The 24,663-nt window shown below is 40.6% G+C and overlaps 1 protein-coding gene across 1 annotated transcript; it reads right to left on the minus strand.

Annotated features, from left to right (window-relative positions):
• Positions 1–1,385: 1,385 nt before the first annotated feature.
• On the minus strand, positions 1,386–18,810 carry avil (advillin). Its single transcript, XM_059537408.1, has 20 exons — positions 18,392–18,810; positions 18,121–18,201; positions 17,482–17,556; positions 17,100–17,296; positions 16,808–16,916; positions 16,126–16,236; positions 15,842–16,047; positions 15,612–15,690; positions 10,762–10,860; positions 10,061–10,214; positions 9,772–9,872; positions 9,429–9,566; positions 8,401–8,559; positions 6,866–7,045; positions 6,563–6,711; positions 3,766–3,910; positions 3,377–3,565; positions 3,179–3,247; positions 2,974–3,081; positions 1,386–1,676 (listed from the first exon to the last, which is right to left on the minus strand). The coding sequence occupies exons 2-20, from the start codon at positions 18,178–18,180 to the stop codon at positions 1,563–1,565; spliced, it is 2,442 nt and encodes an 813-aa protein (XP_059393391.1). The 5' UTR covers positions 18,181–18,201; positions 18,392–18,810; the 3' UTR covers positions 1,386–1,562.
• Positions 18,811–24,663: the final 5,853 nt, after the last annotated feature.

Below are 24,663 nucleotides of genomic sequence, written 5' to 3' on the forward strand. Positions count from 1 at the left end.
AGAAACTAAATTAGAATAGAATTATGAGTAATTTGCTGTTAAACATTAAAGTATTGCTTTCTTTAAAACTTACCGTCATCTAGTAGTGAAAATGTGATGTATATGTCAGATTTATTGCATGACTCAGGCCGAAAAAAAAGCTTTTGCTATCAAACATTATTCACTTAATCAACTAAGTCAGTGTAATGGTAATTTTGATGTACCCTGTTCGTAAGTACTCCCCATTTTGTTCATTCCAGTTCTCATTGTGGTTTGACATATTTTGTGTTAGTTTCCTTCCAAGTGTTTTCCATGTTGGCTATTTGAAGTATTTCTTGCACTCGTTGCATCATGCATTTTATTAGCATTAGTTTGTATATTGGTTCCACTTGATTAGCCTTCCCAGGTGTGTCTAGATATCTTGTTAAACTTGTTAGCCCCCTGCGTGGACTACTAAGATTTCAGTAATAAAATCACAGTTGCCATCCATAAAACAGCTCCTTACTTTAATACATTTGATGCATCAACCCCTACTGGTTTAAAGTCCAACAATACAATAATTTCAGGATTTGTTTTCAAAGTTTTCATGACTTCTGGTTTTACATGGCTTATAAATTGTATACAATTTTATTGTATAAAAACATTTTCTCATGAACTTATATCATTTCTTTTGATAAAATACATCATGAAATATAATTGTATTTGGGTAATTATATCTACAATTAGCTTCAAGCTACACATGACAATTAATGAGATTAATACAACACTTTTACTTAAACGTCACTATCAAGCATTGATTATTTGTAATAACTCCTGACTGTGGTCCAGTGTGGATTTTGGTCAAATAATGAAATATATTGAAATATATTGTTTAGTAACATTTTAAAATAATTTTATGGGGAAGATACATAATAACTAATGTGGGGCGTGAAATTAATGTAACTATTGTAACTCATTACTGTTTCCAGAAAGTAATAAGAAAAGTAACACTATTACCTTTGAAAGGAGTAACTATAATGAGTAATAAAGATACAAAAATTTAGTTACTAGCCCAACACTTTTGTCTTCTTTACATTTTTTTTTCCTGTGCATATTTCTTTCACAGCTTTCGTATCAGTTTTTATGTCATTCATTGACTTAAAGATGAGTGTTTAGGTGTTAATGCTCACACTATTTCCTCCAGACTCAAACTATACATAAGAAAATAAATCATTTGAATGGGAAAGCACCTGTTGCAAAAGATTTGCTCAGAAATGAAAAACATTTTGCCTTGGTTATGTAAATTATAGCACATGTATACACTTTAGCCAAAAGTTGTGGTATAGATGGTAATGTTAATCGAAGAAAACATAGGAGTAGAAAGATTTAAAAAAAAAATATTGCAAATATACACATTTTTATTTAGCTTTCACCAAAAACAGCACAAGTCCCACATTTAAACTGCAATATGATTATTGTTTCTGGAGTCTATGACGGATTACATTAGTGATATCAATTATGACAAAAGATTTTGAGCTAGGAAATATAGTTGCATCTTTGTTCCCTCTTCCCACTACCAGCACTTACAAAACATACGTCACTTTTCAAAACAATCCCTTTTGCTTCTTAATGGTCTTCTGTTTCCACTGAGGAAAGTTCTCAAACTGTTCTCTGGAAATTCCAAATACGGTCTGGAAATCGTCGTCAGAGAGATGTCTCTAATATACCATGAAAAGGAGATAGAAAATGTATGATGTAAATGTATGAAAATTATTTTAATCACAATAAGAAGAACTGTGTTAACTCGAATGAGGTGACGGGAATTCTAATGTTATATACAGCAGCACACATGGCTTTCAACAAAGCAACACCACACTTTTATTCAAATGTATTTAAATATTTTAGTCAAATTTGCTCATAACTCCTTTTCTCTGCTTTGCTTCATTTGGTTGAGGCCTGTGCCCTCTTGGAGGCATAACCAGCAATTTGTTTGGTATTTGGACAGTATGTTTTGTGAAATTGAAATACTTACATGACTCTGAATTTATAAGTGTATAACATTTGCAGATTTTACAAGCACGCTTGCGTTAAACAGCACATGCACAGAATGCATTTTCACTGTCAAAGTCACTTTTCTGTGCACAGTGCAACATCTACATTTGAAGAGTTCAGATACAAAAGAACCTATTCATTGACATTAAAGTTACATTTCTGAACCTACACATAGGAGCCTGATAAAAAATGATTCCAAACAGCACTTAAATATATTGCATCTGAACTCTTCATTTAAATTCATGGATGATTTTTGTCTGAGCTGTCCATCTGTGTGGTTCATACATTTCTTTGGAACTGAACTCATAACTTGGCATTTGTAGTACTATGCTTCTGCTGTTCGAACTACAGTAAGGCATATACATAATCATAGCAAAGCCAGTCATTAGACAGAGGCTCTGTACCAGATGACAGAGAAGACGACACGGGCTGGAGCTGCAACTAGTCACTCAGATACTGAGCAATCAGCACACAAGTGGTGCACGAATACAACAAAAACCAACCAGAGCAAAGAAGACACGCTTGTAAACTGACTAAATTGGTTATGTAACAAGGTGTGTCTTTAAATAATTCATGTCAGACTTTGTGCAAATCTGAGGAAAATGATCCAAGAAAATTGTTTTTGAATAAAATCAATCTGAAAGTCCAGATTTTTTCTATGCACAAAGGTTTTGTTTACATCGAACCTAGCAGGATCATTTAAGTTAATTAATCAACATGGGCCATGCAGGAAAATGGGATCGGCTCATAATTTGACAGGAAGATGTCAAGAAGGTCTGTATAGACTGCAGGTGGCAAATTTCTTGGGAACTAGATACATCCAAATGATGACAAGATTTTCTTGGTGGACAACAGTACTATTTAGAGCAAATGCTGCTTTTCCCCTACTCACAATAGGATCACCTTGTGTTGCTTGAAAGCTTGATAAAGCTCCTGTAAACCAAAACATGAAGCGTTACGCACCTCTTTGTGTGCGGGGTCCACGTTCTCAGGCAGCTCTCCAGACAGTTTGTTAATCAGGATTTCTGGTGGATATTGTGAGATGGTTTTAATCTCCGCACCACTGGATCCCTGTCATGAGCAATTACAATTTGACGCAAATGTTTTATGCAAATCAGGCAAATATTGACTGAAATGTGTATTATATACAAAGTACAAAGGATCATACAGAATCAACTTTAGTGGGCAATGTAACTTCTCCTAACTCCTCCTTCAGCTGCTCATAGGTTTTGCCACCCTAGTACAAGGATAAAAGCTGTATGTGAATTACAGAAAACGAGTTTCATTCATCAGCAGGGAATGTCTCCTTAAATAGTAGGCCTATAAACCTCTTTCAGCATGTTTATACGATGCAAATCCAACCTACGCTCCATTTTGTCGTGTCCCAGGCCATGAACCACCCAGTAAAGGTAGGAGGCTCAAAGCCCTGTTTCACCAGTATCACAGGTGTGTCAGGGTCCCGGGATCCAGGATGAGTCCGCAGGTATTCCTGGCAAGTTGTCAAAGATTCCTTACGCTCCACATCATTGGCTTCATTTCCTATCCAAAGAAAGACCTAAAAGAGCCCAAGGCTGTGTTTAGGACTCTAGTAATCTAATCCACTTCTCAAGATATTAAGGGTCAGGGTTTACATTATTATGACAGCTGCTGTATTGTTATTATTCAGATGTCGGCAAACCAGTGATACTATTGTAGAAGCATTGCCTTTCACCATCAAACTTTACATTTCATTACAGAGGAAAAGAGCCGGTCTACCTGATCCCACGTGTCCAAAAGCATGATGTCATCCTCTCTCAGATCATCCTGTGTGAACTGGGTTACCTCAGTGGCAATGAACAGACCAGTCTTATTGGAGCATTCAAAAAGACGTGGTTGATGATCTAGAGTAACCTGCTGTAATCTTTAAGAAGATGTGACATCAACAGTCAAGAATGAAGAATTTTTCCCACATTCCCACAAAAGCTGTCACTGGGGGTACCTTTGTACCATTAGGAGCTTTCACACTGTGTACCTCTGGAACCAGCCAAGCAGGGTGCTTCCTAGAGAACAAGTTTCTCCCTCAGACAGCCAACATCATTTATTTGATGTTTATTTATTTGTATTTATTTGACATCTTTATTCGCAACATTTACAAACGTTAGCAACTGGTGAATGGAGGACGCAGTGATCAGAGCTGTTTTAGGTCGTGTGACATGGGTTTCATGATAACGGAGATGTTATGTAAGTTAAAAGAGCATGAAAACTGACAACTTGTAGTGTTATCACCAATGCTGAGAAAAGAACACAATGCCGCAGAAAACAGGTAAATGCCGTTATTGCTGTTTTCATTAAGTAATTTTTTTACATGGCTGTTTAAAAATGGCGGGTAGTTGGTGTTTCGTTTATATTTCACATGTATTTAACTGTATAGAATAGTTTTAGACCCTACTCTGAATTAGGTTCCACCAAACGGAGTTCACAGAACTTAATGTGTTCCTAGTCCCTGCGGTGCGAACACACCAAAAAGCAGTAACTTCCGCCAATAGTTCTAGGAACTATGAAAAGCTTCCTCCAGTGTCGAAAAACCCTATATTTACCCCTAAAGGGTGCATATTAGTACCTTAGAGGGGTCATGAACAGAGAAACCAAAATTCACTTGATCCTTTGACATATACAGTCATGCCCAAAAATTTGTCCCCCTTGGTAAATATGATCAAAGAAGGCTGTGAAAATTAATCTGCATTGTTAATCATTTTGATCCTTTATTTAAAAAATTCATAAAAGTCTAACAGCTCTAAATGTTCTCCTATAATGCTGGATGAGGTTAGAGAACACCTGACGAGATCAGAGACCATTCCTTCATCCAGAATCACTCCAGACCCTTTAGATTCCCATCTCCATGTTGGTGCTTCTTCTCTTCATTTCACTCTTTTCATTTTCTGTAGGGTTCAGGTCAGAGGACTGGAATGGTTATAGAAGAAGCTTGGTTTTGAGCTCAGTGACCCATTTCTGTGTTGTTTTTGAGGTTTGTGTTTGGATTATTGTACTGAAGTTCCAGTCATGTCTGATAACTGAATATGCTTTAGTTTGTTTTTGGATGAGCTAGGATAATTTTTCTTGAAACCCTCCCAAACAACATGTGGTGATGTAGGTACTGTTTGAAAAATTTTTTTAAAGGTTTTCTGACCCTGAGACTCAACTAATCTCTGCAGTTCTCCAGCTGTGGTCTTCTGAGAGTCTGTAGCCACTCAACTCTCCTTCTCACTGCACATTAGGACGATATAGACACACGTCCTCTTCCAGGCAGATTCATAACGTTTTCTGTTGATTGGAAATTCTTAATTATTGCCCAGATGGTGGAAGTGGGAATTTTCACTGCTCTAGCTCTTTTCTTAAAGCCACTTCACTAATTTGTGAAGCTCAATTATCTTTTGCTGCACATCAGAAATATATTCTTTGGGTTTTCTCATTGTGATAGATGATTAAGGGAATTTGGGCTTTGTTTTCCCTCCTCTTTATACTTATACTTATATACTTTATACTTATACTTCAGAGACATTTTACTCCTAATAATTTCTAGGGGTGCCAATAATTGTGTCCAATGAGTATTTGAGAAAAAAAACTTTATTCCATAATGATATTTCCTCCCATTTTAAATTCTTATTTTCCAATGAAAGGATACATTTTTGCGAATTTTTAAAATAAAAGATCAAAAGGATTAACAATGCAGATTAATTTTCACAGCCTTCTATGATCATATTTTATGGGAAGTCGTGGCCTAGTGGTTAGAGAAATTGACTCCTAATCCTAGGGTTGTGGGTTCGAGTCTTGGGTTGGCAATACCACAACTTAGGTGCCCTTGAGCAAGGCACTGAACCCCCAACTGGGTGCCGCAGCATAAATGATGCCCACTGCTCCATGTGTGTGTTCATGGTGTGTGTATGTTCACTGCTGTGTGTGTGCACTTTGGATGGGTTAAATGCAGAGCACGAATTCTGAGTATGGGTCACTATACTTGGCTGAATGTTACTTCACTTACCAAGGGTGTCCATATTTTTGGGCATGAGTGTAAGAGGTTATTGTACTATAAAACAGAACTCTAAAATTTAACCTAAAAGCTGATGCTGTGCAAAGTGCATTGGATCCGACAGTAATGTTGCAACACAAGTGTGAGTAACTGTTATATAATGTGATCACTGATGCTTTGTCTGTTATTACAGATCGTTTGATATGAGTGTTTATGCATTTTAGACCTAAATCACAGAAGCACCCATCTGAAGGATGTAGGCTGTTAAACAAACACAATTATTAGCCAATCACAGCAGTGGGCATTTACTTCAGAGTTTACAATCCTTCAGGCTTATTCAAACAGAGCGTTCTGATGAGGGGGTCAAAAACAGGAATAACCTTTTACTTAAAAATTGTTTTGTTGATGAAAAAATCTTGATAACATTATAGGCAGACCTCAGAGAATGACCCCTTTAAAGATACATATTAGTCACTAACATAAGGGTACTGTCCCATCAACAGCTTTTGAACCATTTTCTGAGAATAAGAATAAAGTTCGGTGTACCTTCTGTCACTTGCATATGGTCCTTTTCCACCTAAGATTTCCCAGAACTCAAATGGCTCCTGTCCCTCAGCCATGATCTCCTCTGGTAAGCCTCGACCAATAAATGAGGCCACCTCCTTTGCCATGGCCCTTTCATCACCGCTGGACCCCTGAGAGGTTATATATAAAGCTAAGTGCTGCTTTCCCAATAATGTCCATTATGAGGGCAGTAGTGGTGGACATTGCATGCTGTACTTTACAACTGCTGAGTGCTTTTTTTTAATTAAATACTGCCAGTGTGATGAAAGTAGAAAGACTGCGTACTTTGCCATACCACAGGTAGACGCCACTCTGGCTTTTCAAGAGGAAGACATCGTTGGAGTTGAGCGAGGCCACCAGAGCTGGCACCTCTATAGCTTTTGAATTGGTCAGGTCAGAGCCGCAGATCTGAAACAGACGGATGGGCGGCTCTGGCTCCGGGGCGCTCTTTCTGGACGTCCCTCCCTAGGATGGAAACCAAGCCATGTTTAAGTTTTACGAAAACAAAACATGTATGCACATTCTTAATAAAATCTTTAGCTCATAAAATCAGCGTCTTTCACATAAGGTAATAGGTTATTGTATGTCTGAGAAACGTTGTACATTATGAACACATTGTAGCAAATGATAATGTTATCGCAGGTTTAATGTAAAAGCAGCACATTATGTATAGGTGTCACAGTGTCTGGTCTGTGTTTCCCTGGGTGTCCACTAGTGGTCTCACTTCCCCATAGTTACCCCACTCCAGGCACTACATTACCCACAAGCCTTTGTCCCATTCATCACTGTTAATTGCACACCTGGTATTGCACTCAGCTGTTTTATCGTTTTTAACTGTCCATTTAAACCAGCCTGTCTAATTCTGTTTCATGGAGTCCTTGTTTTCCGTCACCCGGCTTTCTCGTGTTCCCTTGTGTTTTTCCTGTTTCTTGTTTCTTGTTTTGGACCGATTTTGTGGTTATGACCTCTTGCGTGTTTTTTGGATTTTGATTTGGATTACCCCATTAAAAATACTGCGATTGGATCTCTCATTTCCTATGTGCATTCATTACCATAGGTGACAAAATGTTTAAACTTAATATCCTGATAGTAGTTTGTATTTTTGTTTTTAAAGTTAAAATAAATGTAGGTTTAATAGGCGAACACAAACATTTTAATACATTTCTCTGTCATTTTGAGTTGTTTTGTGTTCCTGTTGTTTATTTTGGTCACACTTTACAACCAATTCTCACTATTAGTGTAACTACAACTTTAACCTCAATAAACTTCTAATTAGCTGCTTATTAATCGTTAGAAAGGTAGTTGTTAAGTTTAGGTATGAGGTGGATTAAGGGATCTAAAATATGGTCATGCAGAGTAAAATATTAATATGTGGTTTATAAGTACTAATAAACAGCCAGTATGCTAGTAATATGCATGCTAATAAGTAACTAGTTAATAGTGAGAATTGATCCCTAATCTAAAGTTTGACCTTTTTTTATGGTATTGGTCTTTTGGATGTTTAAAATGAAGACTAAAGTAGGACAGAACGCAAGGGGAAAGTCCTCTACTGTATTAATCTGAAATGATGATGATTGGGTTGTCATTGCAACAGAATTAAGTGTACCACTTTCTGCAGCAAATTAATCAATAGAAGTCAACCAGTGAATACTTCCGTACTTGGTGTACTAAGAACATTTCTGTGAAAATTAAAAAGAAAAAGTATAGAAGTTGAGCACAGAACCATGTCCCTCCTGCCAAATGAGTGTTTAAGCCATGACAAACGGTTCACTAACCAAACGTCTTTTAAACATCTCTTTTTAAAACAAGTAATGTGCTACCTCGAAGATAACTATCTTGCCCCTGAAGATGGCCATGAAGTGGCGTGGTTCCTTCCCCATGCAGACTTGGACTTGAACAGGCTGATCTCCGTACTGCTGGTCCAGAGTCACCGCCTGATAGGCACAAGCTGTCACCTCGTCCTGAGATGCATGACGGCCCTGCCAGCAAAACACACCACCCTCATTATTACGTGCCACTTGTCCTTCATCACTCCTCTTCACTGAGAAGATCAGCTGTGTTATGCATTAAAGCTCTCAGAGTTCAGCACTACTGTGTAGATTCAACAGCTGTACATGTGTCTAAAGAGAAAATCACATCTGTTGCAGTTATAAGTTAGGCAATTACAAATGAGCCCTGCAGCACAGAAGCAGTCATCAGTAGCACAGGTATATTTGGAGCAATAGACAACAATAAATTGTATGGGTCAAAATTATAAAAAAAAAAATTTATGCCAAAAATCATTAGGATATTAAGTAAAGATCATGTAGATCTTGTAAATTTCCTACCATAAATATATCAAAACTTCCTTTTTGATTAGTAATATGCATTGCTCAGAACCTCTTTTCAACAAATTTTCTCAATATTTTGATTTTTTTGCTCCCTCAGATTCCAGATTTTCAAATAGTTGTATCTCAGACAAATATTGTCCTCCTAACAAACCAGACATCAATGGAGAGATGATTTATTCTAGAGGTATTATAGAGGTATAAATCTCAATTCTGAAAAAAATTTCCATTATGACTGGTTTTGTGGTCCTGGGTCATAAATGTTCTGGCAGAGAGACACAAAAGTAAAAATATTCTGTAGATGTTTGTTTAAAGTGTGTGAAGAATTAAAAAACTACATTTTCTGATATATATTTGAGGTGCATAATCATAGAAGACCAGGATTTCTTTACACTACCTTTGTTTTATGTGTTTATAATAACATGGTGTGAACATCACGTGATTGGATGTTATACTCTCTCAACAATCATGAGTGCCATAAAACTCTCTTCTGCACAGATGAAGGAAATATGTCACTTTACCTTCCACATGTACAGAATGTAGCTTTTCCTGCCATTAACATCATAGATGTACAGAATCAGATAGCAGTCGCCTCCGTAGAAGTATCCATGCAGTTCAGGTTCCACCTCCACCATCTCCAAATTCTCAATGCGCCACACCTAAGGACGGAGAGGTCTTTCGAGATGACATTGACTGAAGACTTTTTTGCAAGCATGTTCTTTTTTTGTCATTTTCTGTCAGTTATTCCAATGTTATCGCAATGTGTATATTAGATGCTGATTCATAGGTATGTGCTGTTTTTCACATCTGCATTGATAACATAACTTTTTAAATAATAATAATAATAACTCATCTCCTCCTTACCTGCTTTTGTCCGCTGCCATCATCCACCAAGCGCTCCTGTGCTGCAACATCAGACATCACATGCATCCTAGCGGCATCAAACTTCTCTTGAGTGATATTAGCTAATCAATGAAAGAACAGAGCAAAGCTTATGGACCGGCATGAAGTCAATCTTATTCTTTTCATCATCACAGCATCATGGCTACAGCTACAGTATAAATCAAGCTTCACAATGGCTTCTAAGTATAGCAACTTCTCTACAAAATGCATTGGTGACTTTCAGCTGAAACACCATGCATGAGACACATACCCACTCTCCCCACAGTGTGTGTCCGGCCCAGACCTGCTGTCTGCTCTCTGACAGTCCAGCTCTTGAACAGCTGTTTGAAGAGAGCCGATTCTCCTCCGTCGCTGAGAGCCTCCACTTTAGTAGTGAGTGGGTAACCCTTTATTTTAATGAACTCCTGTCAAATTAATAACAATTGTCATTTGTAAGTAAATCAAAAATTAATTAAAGTCTTATCATGATGGCAGCTGATTAAAAATACAACAAGTAATCCACAGCACTCCAGTCCAATAGTTCACATCTGGAGAAGACAAAAGATCATACTAATCCAGCATTAAGATGTTTTTAACTCAAACACATAGAGTCTATAATCCATAATAACACTTCCTCCAGTGAAAAAGAGCATCTACTGTTGTCTCTCACATATTTGTTTAGAGCTGTTTAAACGCTGCTTGATCTGTGCAGATTTCTCTCCTGATTCAGAGCAGAACACTTTTTCACTGGAGGAAGTGTTATTATGGATTATGCATTTTAGCTGGAGCCGTGATTAAAAGGTCTTGTTTCTTACAAACACCACTAGTGGATGAGCATCCAGGTGCAGGTTGAGTCCCTGCAGTATTATGCAGCACACAGGTCTTTAAGCACTATAGAGATGAAGGGAGGATCACTCTCCTCCGGTGGCAGCTGTTACAACAGAAATGGAAATGAGTGAAACAGGAACTCACCAGAGCCCTGGTCATTGCTGCTTGTCTCTCTGCTTTGTTGGCTGTCTTTCCCTTCCACACAAATATTGACATCCCCCCCTGGTCCAAAATGTAGCAGTCCTAAAATATATAAATTAAACTTAGCCATATCCCACCACAATAGCAGCAAAGGTGTTTTGCAATATATTATGACCATCCATCCATCCATCCATCTTCTACCGCTTATCCGGGGCCGGGTCGCGGGGGCAGCAGTCTAAGCAGAGAACCCCAGACTTCCCTCTCCCTAGACACTTCCTCCAGCTCTTCTGGGGGGACACCGAGGCGTTCCCAGGCCAGCCGGGAGACATAGTCTCTCCAGCGTGTCCTAGGTCTCCCCCGGGGTCTCCTCCCAGTGGGATGTGCCCGGAACACCTTCCCGGGAAGGCGTCCAGGAGGCATCCGGAACAGATGCCCGAGCCACCTCAGCTGACCCCTCTCGATGTGGAGGAGCAGCGGCTCTACTCTGAGCTCCTCCCGGGTGACTGAGCTTCTCACCCTATCTCTAAGGGATCGCCCAGCCACCCTGCGGAGAAAGCACATTTCGGCCGCCTGTATCCGGGATCTTGTCCTTTCGGTCATGACCCAAAGCTCATGACCATAGGTGAGAGTAGGAACGTAGATTGACCGGTAAATCGAGAGCTTCGCCTTGCGGCTCAGCTCTTTCTTCACCACGACAGACCGGTACATCGACCGCATTACTGCAGAAGCTGCACCGATCCGTCTGTCAATCTCCCGTTCCATCCTTCCCTCACTCGTGAACAAGACCCCAAGATACTTAAACTCCTCCACTTGAGGCAGGAACTCTCCACCAACCTGAAGTGGGCAAGCCACCCTTTTCCGACTGAGGACCATGGCCTCGGATTTGGAGGTGCTGATTCTCATCCCAGCCGCTTCACACTCGGCTGCAAACCGTCCCAGTGCATGCTGAAGGTCCTGGCCTGATGAGGCCAACACGACAACATCATCCGCAAAGAGCAGAGACGAAATCGTGTTGTCACCAAACCTGATCCCCTCCGGCCCCTGGCTGCGCCTAGAAATTCTGTCCATAAAAATCATGAACAGAACCGGCGACAAAGGGCAGCCCTGCCGGAGTCCAACACGCACCGGGAACAAGTCTGACTTACAGCTGGCAATACGAACCAAGCTCCTGCTCCGTTCGTACAGGGACCGGATAGCCCTTATCAAAGGGCCCCGGACCCCATACTCCCGGAGAACCCTCCACAGGCCGCCGCGAGGGACACAGTCGAATGCCTTCTCCAAATCCACAAAGCACATGTGGACTGGTTGGGCATACTCCCATGAACCCTCCAGCACCCTGTAGAGGGTATAGAGCTGGTCCAGTGTTCCACGGCCTGGACGAAAACCACACTGTTCCTCCTGAATCCGAGGTTCTACTATCGGCCGGATTCTCCTCTCCAGTACCCTGGCATAGACTTTCCCAGGGAGGCTGAGAAGTGTGATCCCCCTGTAGTTGGAACACACCCTCCGGTCCCCCTTCTTAAAAAGAGGGACCACCACCCCGGTCTGCCATCCCAGAGGCACCGTCCCCGACTGCCACGCGATGCTGCAGAGGCGTGTCAGCCAAGACAGCCCCACAACATCCAGAGACTTGAGGTACTCAGGGCGGATCTCATCCACCCCCGGTGCCTTGCCACCGAGGAGTTTCTTGACTACCTCGGTGACTTCAGCTTGGGTTATGGACGAGTCCACATCTGAGCCCTCAGCCTCTGCTTCCTCAATGGAAGACGTGACAGCGGGATTGAGGAGATCCTCGAAGTATTCCTTCCACCGTCCAACGACATCCCCAGTTGAGGTCAACAGCTCCCCACCTCTACTGTAAACAGCGTTGGTAGGGCACTGCTTCCCTCTCCTGAGGCGCCGGACGGTTTGCCAGAATCTCTTCGAGGCTGACCGATAGTCCTTCTCCATGGCCTCACCGAACTCCTCCCAGGCCCGAGTTTTTGCCTCCACAACCACCCGGGCTGTAGTCCGCTTGGCCTGCCGGTACCTGTCAGCTGCCTCAGGAGTCCCACAAGCCAACCAGGCCCGATAGGACTCCTTCTTCAGCTTGACGGCATCCCTTACTTCCGGTGTCCACCACCGGGTTCGGGGATTGCCGCCTCGACAGGCACCGGAAACCTTACGGCCACAGCTCCGAGCGGCCGCTTCGACAATGGAGGTGGAGAACATGGTCCACTCGGACTCAATATCTCCAGCCTCCCTCGGGATCCGGTCGAAGCTCTGCCGGAGGTGGGAGTTGAAGATCTCTCTGACAGGAGACTCGGCCAAACGTTCCCAGCAGACCCTCACAGTACGTTTGGGTCTGCCGAGTCTGTCCAGCTTCCTCCCTCGCCATCGGATCCAACTCACCACCAGGTGGTGATCGGTTGACAGCTCCGCCCCTCTCTTCACCCGAGTGTCCAAGACATACGGCCGGAGGTCGGATGAAACGACCACAAAGTCAATCATCGACCTACGGCCTAGGGTGTCCTGGTGCCACGTGTACTGATGGACACCCTTATGCTTGAACATGGTGTTCGTTATGGACAAGCTGTAACTAGCACAGAAGTCCAATAACTGAACACCGCTCGGGTTCAGATCAGGGGGGCCGTTCCTCCCAATCACGCCCCTCCAGGTGTCACTGTCGTTGCCCACGTGGGCGTTGAAGTCCCCCAGTAAAACGACGGAGTCCCCAGTCGAAGCACTTTCCAGCACCCCTCCCAGAGACTCCAAGAAGGCTGGGTACTCTGCATTGCCGTTCGGCCCGTAGGCACAAACGACAGTGAGAGACCTATCCCCGACCCGAAGGCGCAGGGAAGCGACCCTCTCGTTCACCGGGGTAAACTCCAACACATGGCAGCTGAGCTGGGGGGCTATAAGCAAACCCACACCAGCCCGCCGCCTCTCACCTTGGGCAACTCCAGAGTGGTGAAGAGTCCATCCTCTCTCGAGGAGTGTGGTACCAGAGCCCAAGCTGTGCGTAGAGGTGAGTCCGACTATCGCTAGTCGGAACCTCTCTACCTCACGCACAATCTCGGGCTCCTTCCCCGCCAGTGAGGTGACGTTCCACGTCCCTAGAGCTAGTTTCCGTGTCCAGGGATCGGGCTGTCGAGGCCCCCGCCTTCGACTGCCACCCGATTGTCTAAGCACCGGCCCCTTACGGTCCCTCCTGTAGGTGGTGAGCCCACGGGAAGGCGGCCCCACGTCGCTCCTTCGGGCTGAGCCCGGCCGGACCCCGTGGGGGGAGGCCCGGCCACCAGGCGCTCGCATACGAGCCCCAACCCCGGGCCTGGCTCCAGGGTGGGGCCCCGGCTGCGCCATACCGGGCGACGTCACGGTTCTTTGATTGTTCCTTCTCATAAGGGGTTTTGAACCGCTCTTAGTCTGACCCGTCGCCTAGGACCTGTTTGCCTTGGGAGACCCTACCAGGGGCATATAGCCCCGGACAACATAGCTCCTAGGGTCATTCGGGTACTCAAACCCCTCCACCACGTTAAGGTGGCAGTTCAAGGAGGGGATATTATGACCACAATAAGTAAAATGTACTTATTTTTTTATGTAAGTACATAGTAGTTATAGAAGTGTGACCAAATGAATGAATGAATGAATGAATGAAGGCTCCATTTCCCATCAGTAGCACAGGTATATTTATAGCAACAGACAAAATTGTATGGGTCAAAATTATACTTAGAATTATCTTTTCTTATTTTTTCTTTTATGCCATAAAGATCATGTTCCATGAAGATATTTTGTAAATTTCCTACCGTAAATATATAAAAACTAAATTTTTGATTAGTAATATGCATTGCTAAGAACTTCATTTGGACAACTTTAAAGGAGATTTTCTCAATATTTAGATTTTTCTGCACCCTCAGATTCCAGATTTATAATAGTTGTATCTCAGACAAATATTGTCCTCCTAACAAACCACACATCAATGGAGAGATGATTAATTAATTTGAAAAACTGAGAATTATGACTGGTTTTGAGGTCAGGGTCACATATCAAATCTTCGTAGTATATTTATATACACATCAAAACCTATTTCAAAGTGTGTTACAAATGTATTAATCAGGGTCAGAAACGTTGTGCAATGTGTCACGTTCTGTTATTGTTTCAGTTTCATTTTCATGGATTTTATACCTGTCTGATTTTTTTACTTGTTCCTACTTATCCTAAGTTATCAAGATTATTCACTGTTATTAATTAGAGCACAGCTGAGTTTGTTTGCCTGTTTATTTAAACCCCCCAGAGTTCTTTCTGTTCATTGTCTGCTGTTGGTTATGTCTTAATACACACTCGTCGCTACTCATCTTTTGTGGGGTGTAATTAAAGTAACTCCACTATTTGAATGGATTCCTTCTGTTTGTCATCCTTTGTGGACTAGATTGTGACAACATTAGTGTACTCTGTTTGAACTGTATTTATTTTTTTGACATATGATATATATTCCTAATAATAAATTCTAGGCCTTGATATTTATCGGTTTAGTGTGCCACGGTGTGACATGTAGTTAACTATGATTCTCAGAGGCGAGTGCAGACATGCCTTCCACAATTTTTATGTGAATGTATTAATTTGTGGAAATTAATTATGTATGTCTCAAAGGGTCTGTGATTGCTGTGCAAACCTTTTTCACCAAAAGGTTTCTATACTTTAGACATATTTGTGAACTTGCTTCCTGACCAACAAATTTAATACAAATGAACACAATTACATGAAAGTAAATATTTGATCAAATTATGTTTTGGATTGGCTTGTCATGGTCTAATAATGGGAGTTAACAATACAAGAGAGGATTAATTATGCATTTTACACAAATCAGCACTTACATCGTGATTCAGCATGTCCTGTGTGAGTGGACTGGTTGCAATCTCTGTGATACTCATACTTCCATTAGCATCCGACACACTGCAAAGTTAAAGGATTGTTAGAGGACCGGTAGATGTTCGAACTAGTCCCCCGTCAACATTAGGGGAGCCGATTAATCAATCAAATGACATGTTAGTTCATACAAACAGCTAGCAGCTAGACAAAAAAACTGTTAGCTGACAGCACTTACTGATAGAGGGTGAGCTTAGACATTTGCTCCTGGTCAGTTATTTCATCTGGAGTCCCGCTGGACAGCTTAGAGGGCCGTTCACCCAAAATGCTCACCATCAGTTCCGTTAATGACGGGGACTTTGCTTCTTCATCCCCCTCAATCACGCCGATTTCTGTCCGACCCCCTCTCTCACGATCCCTGATGTCCTTGGCCAGCATCATGCCCTTACAGTCAACAAGGAGCAGCATGACACTAGGATCTAAAAGAACCCAACACTTTACGATCGCTCCTGGAGCTCATACCTTCAGACGTTCTTGTTTGTTGCTTTCAGGGCCATTCCACTGGAGAATGGTCTTGCCAAGATCCAGCAGAAAGACACTGCCAGTGTCAAAGCTGTTCCAGCTCATCTCCACCTGCAAATTGGCCAGCACATTCAATCATTTGTATCTTCAGAATCACATTACACTCTAAAAAATAAAAGTGCTTCAAAAGGTTCTTCAAGCGATGCCACAGAAGAACCATTTTTGGTTCCACAAAGAACCATTCAGTTAAAGAACCATCTCTTTCTTACCTTTTTATAATCTGAAGAACCTTCAGGTGTTAGAGGTTCTTTATGGAACCATTTAGACAAATACAAGGTTCTTCCAAGGCATAGTGAAGCACTTTTATTTTTAAGAGTGTCAGGACCAGGTTGTTACCTGTGGCACTAGAAGACACTTAGTAATACTTAAAAGGATAGTTGACCCAAAAATGTAAAGCAGATGAAGATATTTTGATTTAAATATGAATAAAAGAAATGTGATTAAATCTGTTCATCATATAAAATCTCTCCAGAAAACTGGGACTAAACCGCTCGACTAATGTGGATTGGTTCTACGATCTCTTTATGAACTCTTTTTGAAGAGGTAGATGCATGGACTGTCAGTGGAGGGGCAAAAATCCTTTTTGGGTGAACTATCCCTTTAAGACAAACAGTTTGCTCACCTCTGTGCCAGTCACTTTCCTTTTTCCTTTCACATGCAGCAGTCTCTGAATGTTGTAAGTGTTGGTCTCCACGTGGTTCATTCCCGATGACACCCCTCCTGACTTATAACTAAGGATATATAAAGACATATATTTGATGCTTTCTGTCATCTTCATGGACCAAACACATTCAAATGTGTGTCTACAAAAAGTAGCAGGGCTGTTTCTTTTCGTCTTCTTTTTTAAAAAGCAATGCTTTGAAACTAATCAAAGAAACAACTCTGCTTGACCTAATGCCTGGGGAGATGCTTACATTATGCCCTGCTTGAAATATCCGCAGAAGATGCTGGACTCGTGGTGCTGGACCTCGCGGTACTGGATAGGAGAGGAGCCCAGGAACTCATCCAGCTGAATGGCATAGACAGCAGCAGCTCCCTGTTCATCCAGCGTCGACATGGAGCCTATCCAGTAATGAATGTCATAGTATGCAGATTTGCCAGCTTTGCGTGTCTGCATATGGATGAAAGACATGACATACAATATGACATACATGAGCTGCTGAGGATCTGATGGACTCACTACAAAAAAAACAGAGCCCTTCCACCAGACTCAACAGAACCCTGACAGAAACCACATGCAGTTTGATCTTTTCACAACAGAACATAGAAGGGTTCAGAAAGGGTTTTCTCACTTACTGAGAGCAATAAATAGCAGTCACTTTCATAAAAGTGTCCATGAACTTTTTCTGGAACCAAAACGAGATCCATTTTCTGGAAGAAGAATGAAGGAGGAAATAGTGAAAGTGATAACAGCTTGACAGCCTGACCAAAATCTTGTTTAAAAACTTGACCAAATGACCTTTACAGTACAAATGTTACTCCCCAGATTACGATTCACAGGCAATCGCTGCTGTACAGTCCAGCTCTATATACTGCACTTCTGTGTTTGGTGGTACATCCTCATGTTTATAGCCAAATTTATAGTGTATTCAGTACTTTTGATAACCCAATTATAACATTAAAATATCAAACCAATCTTGAAATCAAGCAAAAAGCACCAAAAGAGGTTCGATGTAATTACTTTGAAACATCTCCACACTAACATTTGCATGATTTGCATATGGTACATCCAATTATTAATGCAATAGTTGGCGTATATTCTTGTTTATTAGATGGAAAGTCCAAAATACTTAGATCAATAGATGCTCCAATCAGTGAACAAAAGTGAAATGGGACAGGCATGCACCTCTCATATTTCATGTTTTATAGAAAGCATCTCAGTCATATGTTTCTTCATTTTAATGATGTTTTCCACCATCAGCTTCCATTGCCTACCTCGATTCTCCAGATTAGTATCCCTGGAGAGTGTGTGATGGCTCTGAATGTGTTCTGCATGATTCAGCGGTGTGCACCAGACTAAAAACGAAGAGACAAAAGGGGACACTGGGTTAGAAGCCTTAATTCAGCATCATTATATTACACTCCTTTTATGTTTAATACATAATTGCCATTGTTTTACAGGTTTTATTACCTTTAGATACATGTAAAGTTTTATTAACAGCATACTGTTAAAGCAGCTTTAATTGGAACAAAACAAAAGTTTTACCTTGAAGTCCAAGCAGTGATTTCGAAGAGCTTTAGAGACGATTCTCCTCAGACGGATCGAGGCTGCTGTGTATAGTAAGTCCAGCCAGAGACAAGTGAACAAGTCCAGGATTGTCTCTGATGCTAACACACGTACAGAGCAAAATATGCCCTTTTTTGTCCAGGTCTTTTGCACCGATTTGACAAATACTTCATTTGGTTGTATTTGCCTGCTGTCAGTCGATGCTGAGCTCAACAACCAATCAGGATGAGACTTTAATACATTCAAGGCAAATGAGCAATGTAAACAAAGAGAGATATTCAAAAGACAAGAAAAGCGATCATAAGAAGTCAAGAGCAGGTTCGTCAGGTGTTTTCAGAGCTGAAATTCCTCCAATCAATGCAACAATATGCACTGTATCACCCTTTTACTGTCTGGGCCAGATTCTTACAGAGTGCTGTAAACTCTAAGGTCCAGCCATGTGCAGAATTTACAGGTGCATCTCAATAAATTAGAATGTTGTGGAAAGGTTTGTTTGTTTCAGTAATTCAACTCAAATTGTGAAACTCGTGTATTAAATAAATTCAGTCCACACAGAAGTCTTTGGTTCTTTTAATTGTGATGATTTTGGCTCACATTTAACAAAACCCACCAATTAATGATCTCACCAAATTAGGATATGATGACATGCCAATCAGCTAATCAACTCAAAACACCTGGAAAGGTTTCCTGAGACTTCAAAATGGTCTCTCAGTTTGGTTCACTAGGCTACACAATCATGGGGAAGACTGCTGATCTGACAGCTGTCCAGAAGACAGTCATTGACACCCTTCACAAGGAGGGTAAGCCACAAACATTCATTGCCAAAGAAGCTGGCTGTTCACAGAGTGCTGTATCCAAGCATGTTAACAGAAAGTTGAGTGGAAGGGAAAAGTGTGGAAGAAAAAGATGCACAACCAACCGAGAGAACCGCAGCCTTATGAGGATTGTCAAGCAAAATCATTTCAAGAATTTGAGTGAACTTCACAAGGAATGGACTGAGGCCGGGGTCAAGGCATCAAGAGCCACCACACACAGACGTGTCGAGAGATTTCCTGAACCACAGACAACATCAGAGGCGTCTTACCTGGGAGAAGAAGAACTGGACTGTTGCCCAGTGATCCAAAGTCGTTTTTTTCAGATCAGAGCAAGTTTTGTATTTCATTTGGAAACCAAGGTCCTAGAGTCTGGAGGAAGGCTGGAGAAGCTCATAGCCCAAGTTGCTTGAAGTCCAGTGTTAAGTTTCCACAGTCTGTGATGTTTTGGGGTGCAATGTCATCTGCTGGTGTTGGTCCATTGTGTTTTTTGAAAACCTGCAGCCATTTACCAAGAAATCTTGGAGCACTTCATGCTTCCTTCTGCTGACCAGCTTTTTGAAGATGCTGCTTTCATTTTTTCCAGCAGGATTTGGCACCTTCCCACACTGCCAAAAGCACCAAAAGGTGGTTAAATGACCATGGTGTTGGTGTGCTTGACTGGCCAGCAAACTCACCAGACCTGAACCCCAGAGAGAATCTATGGGCTATTGTCAAGAGGAAGATGAGAAACAAGAGCCCAAACAATGCAGATGAACTGAAGGCCACTGTTAAAGAAACCTGGGCTTCCATTCCACCTCAGCAGTGCCACAAACTGATCACATCCATGCCACGCTGAACTGAGGCAGTAATTAAAGCAAAAGGAGCCCCTACCAAATATTGAGTACATGTACAGTAAATGAACATACTTTCCAGAAGGCCAACAATTCACTAAACATTTTTTTTTATTATTATTATTGGTCTTATGACGTATTCTAATTTGTTGAAATAGTGAATTGGTGGGTTTTGTTAAATGTGAGCCAAAATCATCACAATTAAAGAACCAAAGATTTAAACTACTTCAGTCTGTGTGCACTGAATTTATTTAATACAAGAGTTTCACAATTTGAGTTGAATTACTGAAATAAATGAACTGTTCCATGACATTCTAATTCATTGAGAAGCACCTGTACAATATTGCAAAATATGTTGGAAGCACTGTTTGCATGTGGCCTTATTGAATGTGCTTTTTCTGTGTAACATTAAATAACCTTTTCTTATAACCTTTTCTGGACTTTGTGACAAAAAAATGAAAGACTGTGTTTTAACGATACAACTTATTCACATTATTATTAACGGTAACAAATGCAACACACATAATATGGCAGGGCGAGCGGTAGCTGTCCAGTGTTTGCACCTTGTCAGTTGCTTCTAAAACAGCATTCATACCTTTCCTGTGTTGTGTGCCCTTTTGTTTAGTTGCTGATGGGCCTTTTACAGTTTAATCTCCGATCTTCAAAGGATAGTCATGTCAGCGGATGCTCTGCAGTGAATGGGTGCCGTCAGAATGAGAGTCCAAACAGCTGATAAAAACATCACAATAATCCACAGCACTCCAGTCCATCAGTTAACATCTGGAGAAGACAAAAGTTAAAACTCATTTTGACGGCTCCCATTGACTGCAGATGATCCATTGCTGAGCAAGTGATGAAATGCTACATTTCTCCAAATCTGATGAAGAAAAACTCATCTACATCTTGCATGGCCCGAGGCTGAGCACATGTTCAGCTTTTGAGTGAACTATTGCTTTAAATCACTGATAACAGATTGAAACATTCAAAATATTTTATTTTGCATATTGATTTACAAACATTATATACACTTAAAAAAAATGATGAGGTGATGTACTGTTCTGCCAGTGCTTCTGTGGTCATTCAATTTTAATGTCCACCACAAAATGACGTCAACTGGCAGCGTATCAAAGATTCAAAACATTAGCCAGCACATCCCAGAATAAAGCCTCAAATTTTCATAGGGATTCATCTGCCCATCCCTCCCTAATGCAATGAGTTACAGATGCCCTCCAGACAAGTTACAGCTGAAGAAAATAAACCCAGCGATCATCCCCAGACTGACCACAGTGAGACCAGTTTACAGCAAACACAAGGAGCCAGACGAAGCATGCAGCTCATGACATCAGAGAGCCAATCAGATCATGCCGAGATAAAATATAGGGAAAACTGCAGTTAAACTTAAGAAGAAGAAAAAACTGAAACAATTAAAGAGTGAGAACTGACACTAAACTTTGTGTGCAATGTTGGAATGACAAAACAAGAATAAAAACAGATATTATAACTGAATAAAAAATCTCTAAAGTACAACTGGGCCTGTAGACATTGGGTGTGTGCAGTGGAAGTGTGGGTGTAATAGCACACTAATCACCCGATACATCAACACAACCTGCTGCTGTACTCACACACTGCTTATCAACACACCTGAGACCGAGACATACAGCCACACGACTGGAAAACACACAGTGTGAAGTCTGATAGTGATACAATGCTTTAAACATTCCCACACCATGGGAACAGTACACTCTAGTTAATCAGATTCATTCCATAAAGCTTCTGAGCTAATTTTATTATTCAGTTAAACACACAGGTGTTACCTTTGTAATCAATTAAAAATGCCATCCATTCAGAGCATAAGCGATTTAATATATATATATAAAAAAACACACAAACAAACATTGGGCCCATTTCACAAATCAGATTTACTTTTTAATGAAGCCCACTGTCTTCTTTTACCAGCTCCAGCATTTCAATGAACCATGCATTTGATAGGCTAATGAGTTCAAATATAAAAACTACTTAGCTTAGTAGTAAAGACATCTTGTGTTGGATTTTCTGGAAGTCAGAACCAGCGATTTAGGATGAATAGTTAGATTATTAGTAAGGAATCAGTACGTTTTTGACATTTCCTGAGAAACAATCTTTATAAAAAAAAAAATTTAAAAAAAGATTTATGATTCATCATTGTGATCTTAACAACACAACTGATCATTGTCATATTTTTTTTTAGTTAGAAAACGGTTTAAAAACTTTGCCATATAAGGCTTTTTCTGGTTTAGAATTTGTCTCATAAAAGCTTTGAGGTGATTGATCCATCACAACTTCTACAAAATCATGAATCTAAAGCATAAGACTCATAAATCTAGCCTTGTTATGGAATGTAAATAAAAACACACCAATATAAAACATACAACTTCAACAAAAACATCAATTTCTTGTACATAACTCTGTAAAGTATTAAATCAACTAGAACAAGTAGATAAAAAAAATATGAACAAGAGTTCATTTGATCAACAGATGGTGTGCCTCTTTCACACAGTAATACCAGTAAATTGCCGTAAAATTACCGGAACGACTTTACCGGTAAATTCAAAAAGGCGCTGTTCACACAGTCAACGACATTCCGTCCTTTTTCCGGAAAAGCACCATTCACTCATCCATTCCAAAATAGCGGTAAATTCTGTGACGTCATTAACCTCTAAACACCTGCGCTTGTATTTTTTAAACATGGAGGGTAATACATGTTCAGTATTTCTGTTGATGGTTTCATTTTTGTTTCAAACTTTAGTATTCTTAATAGTAAAAATATATTTGAATTATTTACTAACTAGTGTTTTCTGAGTCTGTGTCCCAAGGATGAATTCTTACGTTCCCCTAACGTTCTCATATGGTTCCCATTTGGTTATTTTCTTGGGAACCAAACAAGAACGTTCCCAGAACGTTCCCTGTAGGTTATTTTAGGTTTCATTTTATAACCTATGGAGAACATTCTGGGAACGTTCCCTGTAGGTTATTTTTAGGTTATATTTTTATAACTTTAAGGGAACGTTCCGAGTGGGTTCTCGGAACGTTCCCCTAACCTTAAGGGAACGTCCTATTAAGTTAAGAAAACTTTCCTGGATAACCAATAGGGAACGTTCTTGGAACCAAAAACTAACATTCCCAGAACATAAAATTGTTAGCTGGGAAGTTTTCTGACTTATCTTCTCCTCATTAGACGCGCCTTCTTTAAGGATTGTATTGAGATTTTTTTTTGTTTTTATTATTTCATTAAGTAGTAATTTAAAGCTTTCTATAGATATATTTATCATGTCTGTGAGGCATGTATTCATTGAGTTTCGGTTTATTTTTGTAAGCTCTCCTGTACAAGACGAGACGGCAGTTTGTTTGTTTTCTTTATTTTATATTTCTTTATTTTATATTATGATCGCGCTGGCACCTATATGTCCCAAAAAAGCGTGCTTTATCTTGCACTCTCCGCACAAAATATTAGATATAGCGCACATGTATCTGGGTTTAACGTTAAAACATTGTTACATGCTTGAACTGTTTTATATCTTTAGATTTTATTTTAGACAATTCGTGATGATTTGAGGAGGCTAAACTGATAGGCTATGTAAACTCTCTCTGTCCTTGCCACTTTAAAAACAAAACTTATAGGTCTGTTTAATCAAAAACTGCTCCAAAGATACAAAAAAACTGAACTATTTTAATAGCTGAAAAAGTAGTATAAGCTGTTTTGGGAGAATTGGGAAAAAAGATGGGCTGAACATCCTCAAGTGAGTTGCGGGGCAAACCGAAAGTTGTGTTTCTCCCTATGTGTTTTTCCCTACGTAAAAACTAAAATAAGTTGTAAAACTCAAAGTTATTATTATTATTATTTTATTGTGTTCGGCATGGTGGGCCGCGTGTGATTTCATGACGTGCCGCGGGTTGAGATCCACTGGTTTAGAGCTACAGGATTTATGGAGTAGCAGGACCCCCAAATAGATTGACAAAAGTCATAATAGGAACAAGAAATACTTCCACTACTACTTCATTTGTGATGGTAATTTTTTTTAGATATTAAGACGCAATGTTTTCAGTTTATTGATGACCTGACTTTGTCCTGTGAATGCATTGCTCTCGGAGACAGTTAACAGTTATTTTATCATACATTACTGCATCACTAACAGTTTCTCTCAGATGACGACAAATTTCTTCATCCGCCCGGATAAGGAGAAGCGCTTTAATTTCACTGTCGCTTCAGTTGGATGACATTTATTTATTTTCTTAAACAGTGCGTGAATGCGTCACATTGTTATGATTGGCGTAGTAGACGTCTTACGTCACCGCATTCTGAACTTGTACGTGCTCATACCAGTAATTTTCTTTCTGCGTTCACACACAGCAGAATTCCGGCAATTTACTGGTAATGTTACAACCTCTCATACCGGTAAATTGCCAGAACGAATTTACCGTTATTTTTGAAAAGATCCTGTTCACACATGATCTCTTTACGGCAATTTACCGGTAATTTTCTGGAAAAGTCTGTATGTGTGAAAGGGCTTACAGAGTATGGTACGAAACCCTGCGAAAAGCTCGGGCTGTTTTTCGGCAGCAACAAATG

This window comes from Carassius carassius, chromosome 44, assembly GCF_963082965.1.
Source record: "Carassius carassius chromosome 44, fCarCar2.1, whole genome shotgun sequence".
Taxonomy (NCBI): Eukaryota; Metazoa; Chordata; class Actinopteri; order Cypriniformes; family Cyprinidae; genus Carassius; species Carassius carassius.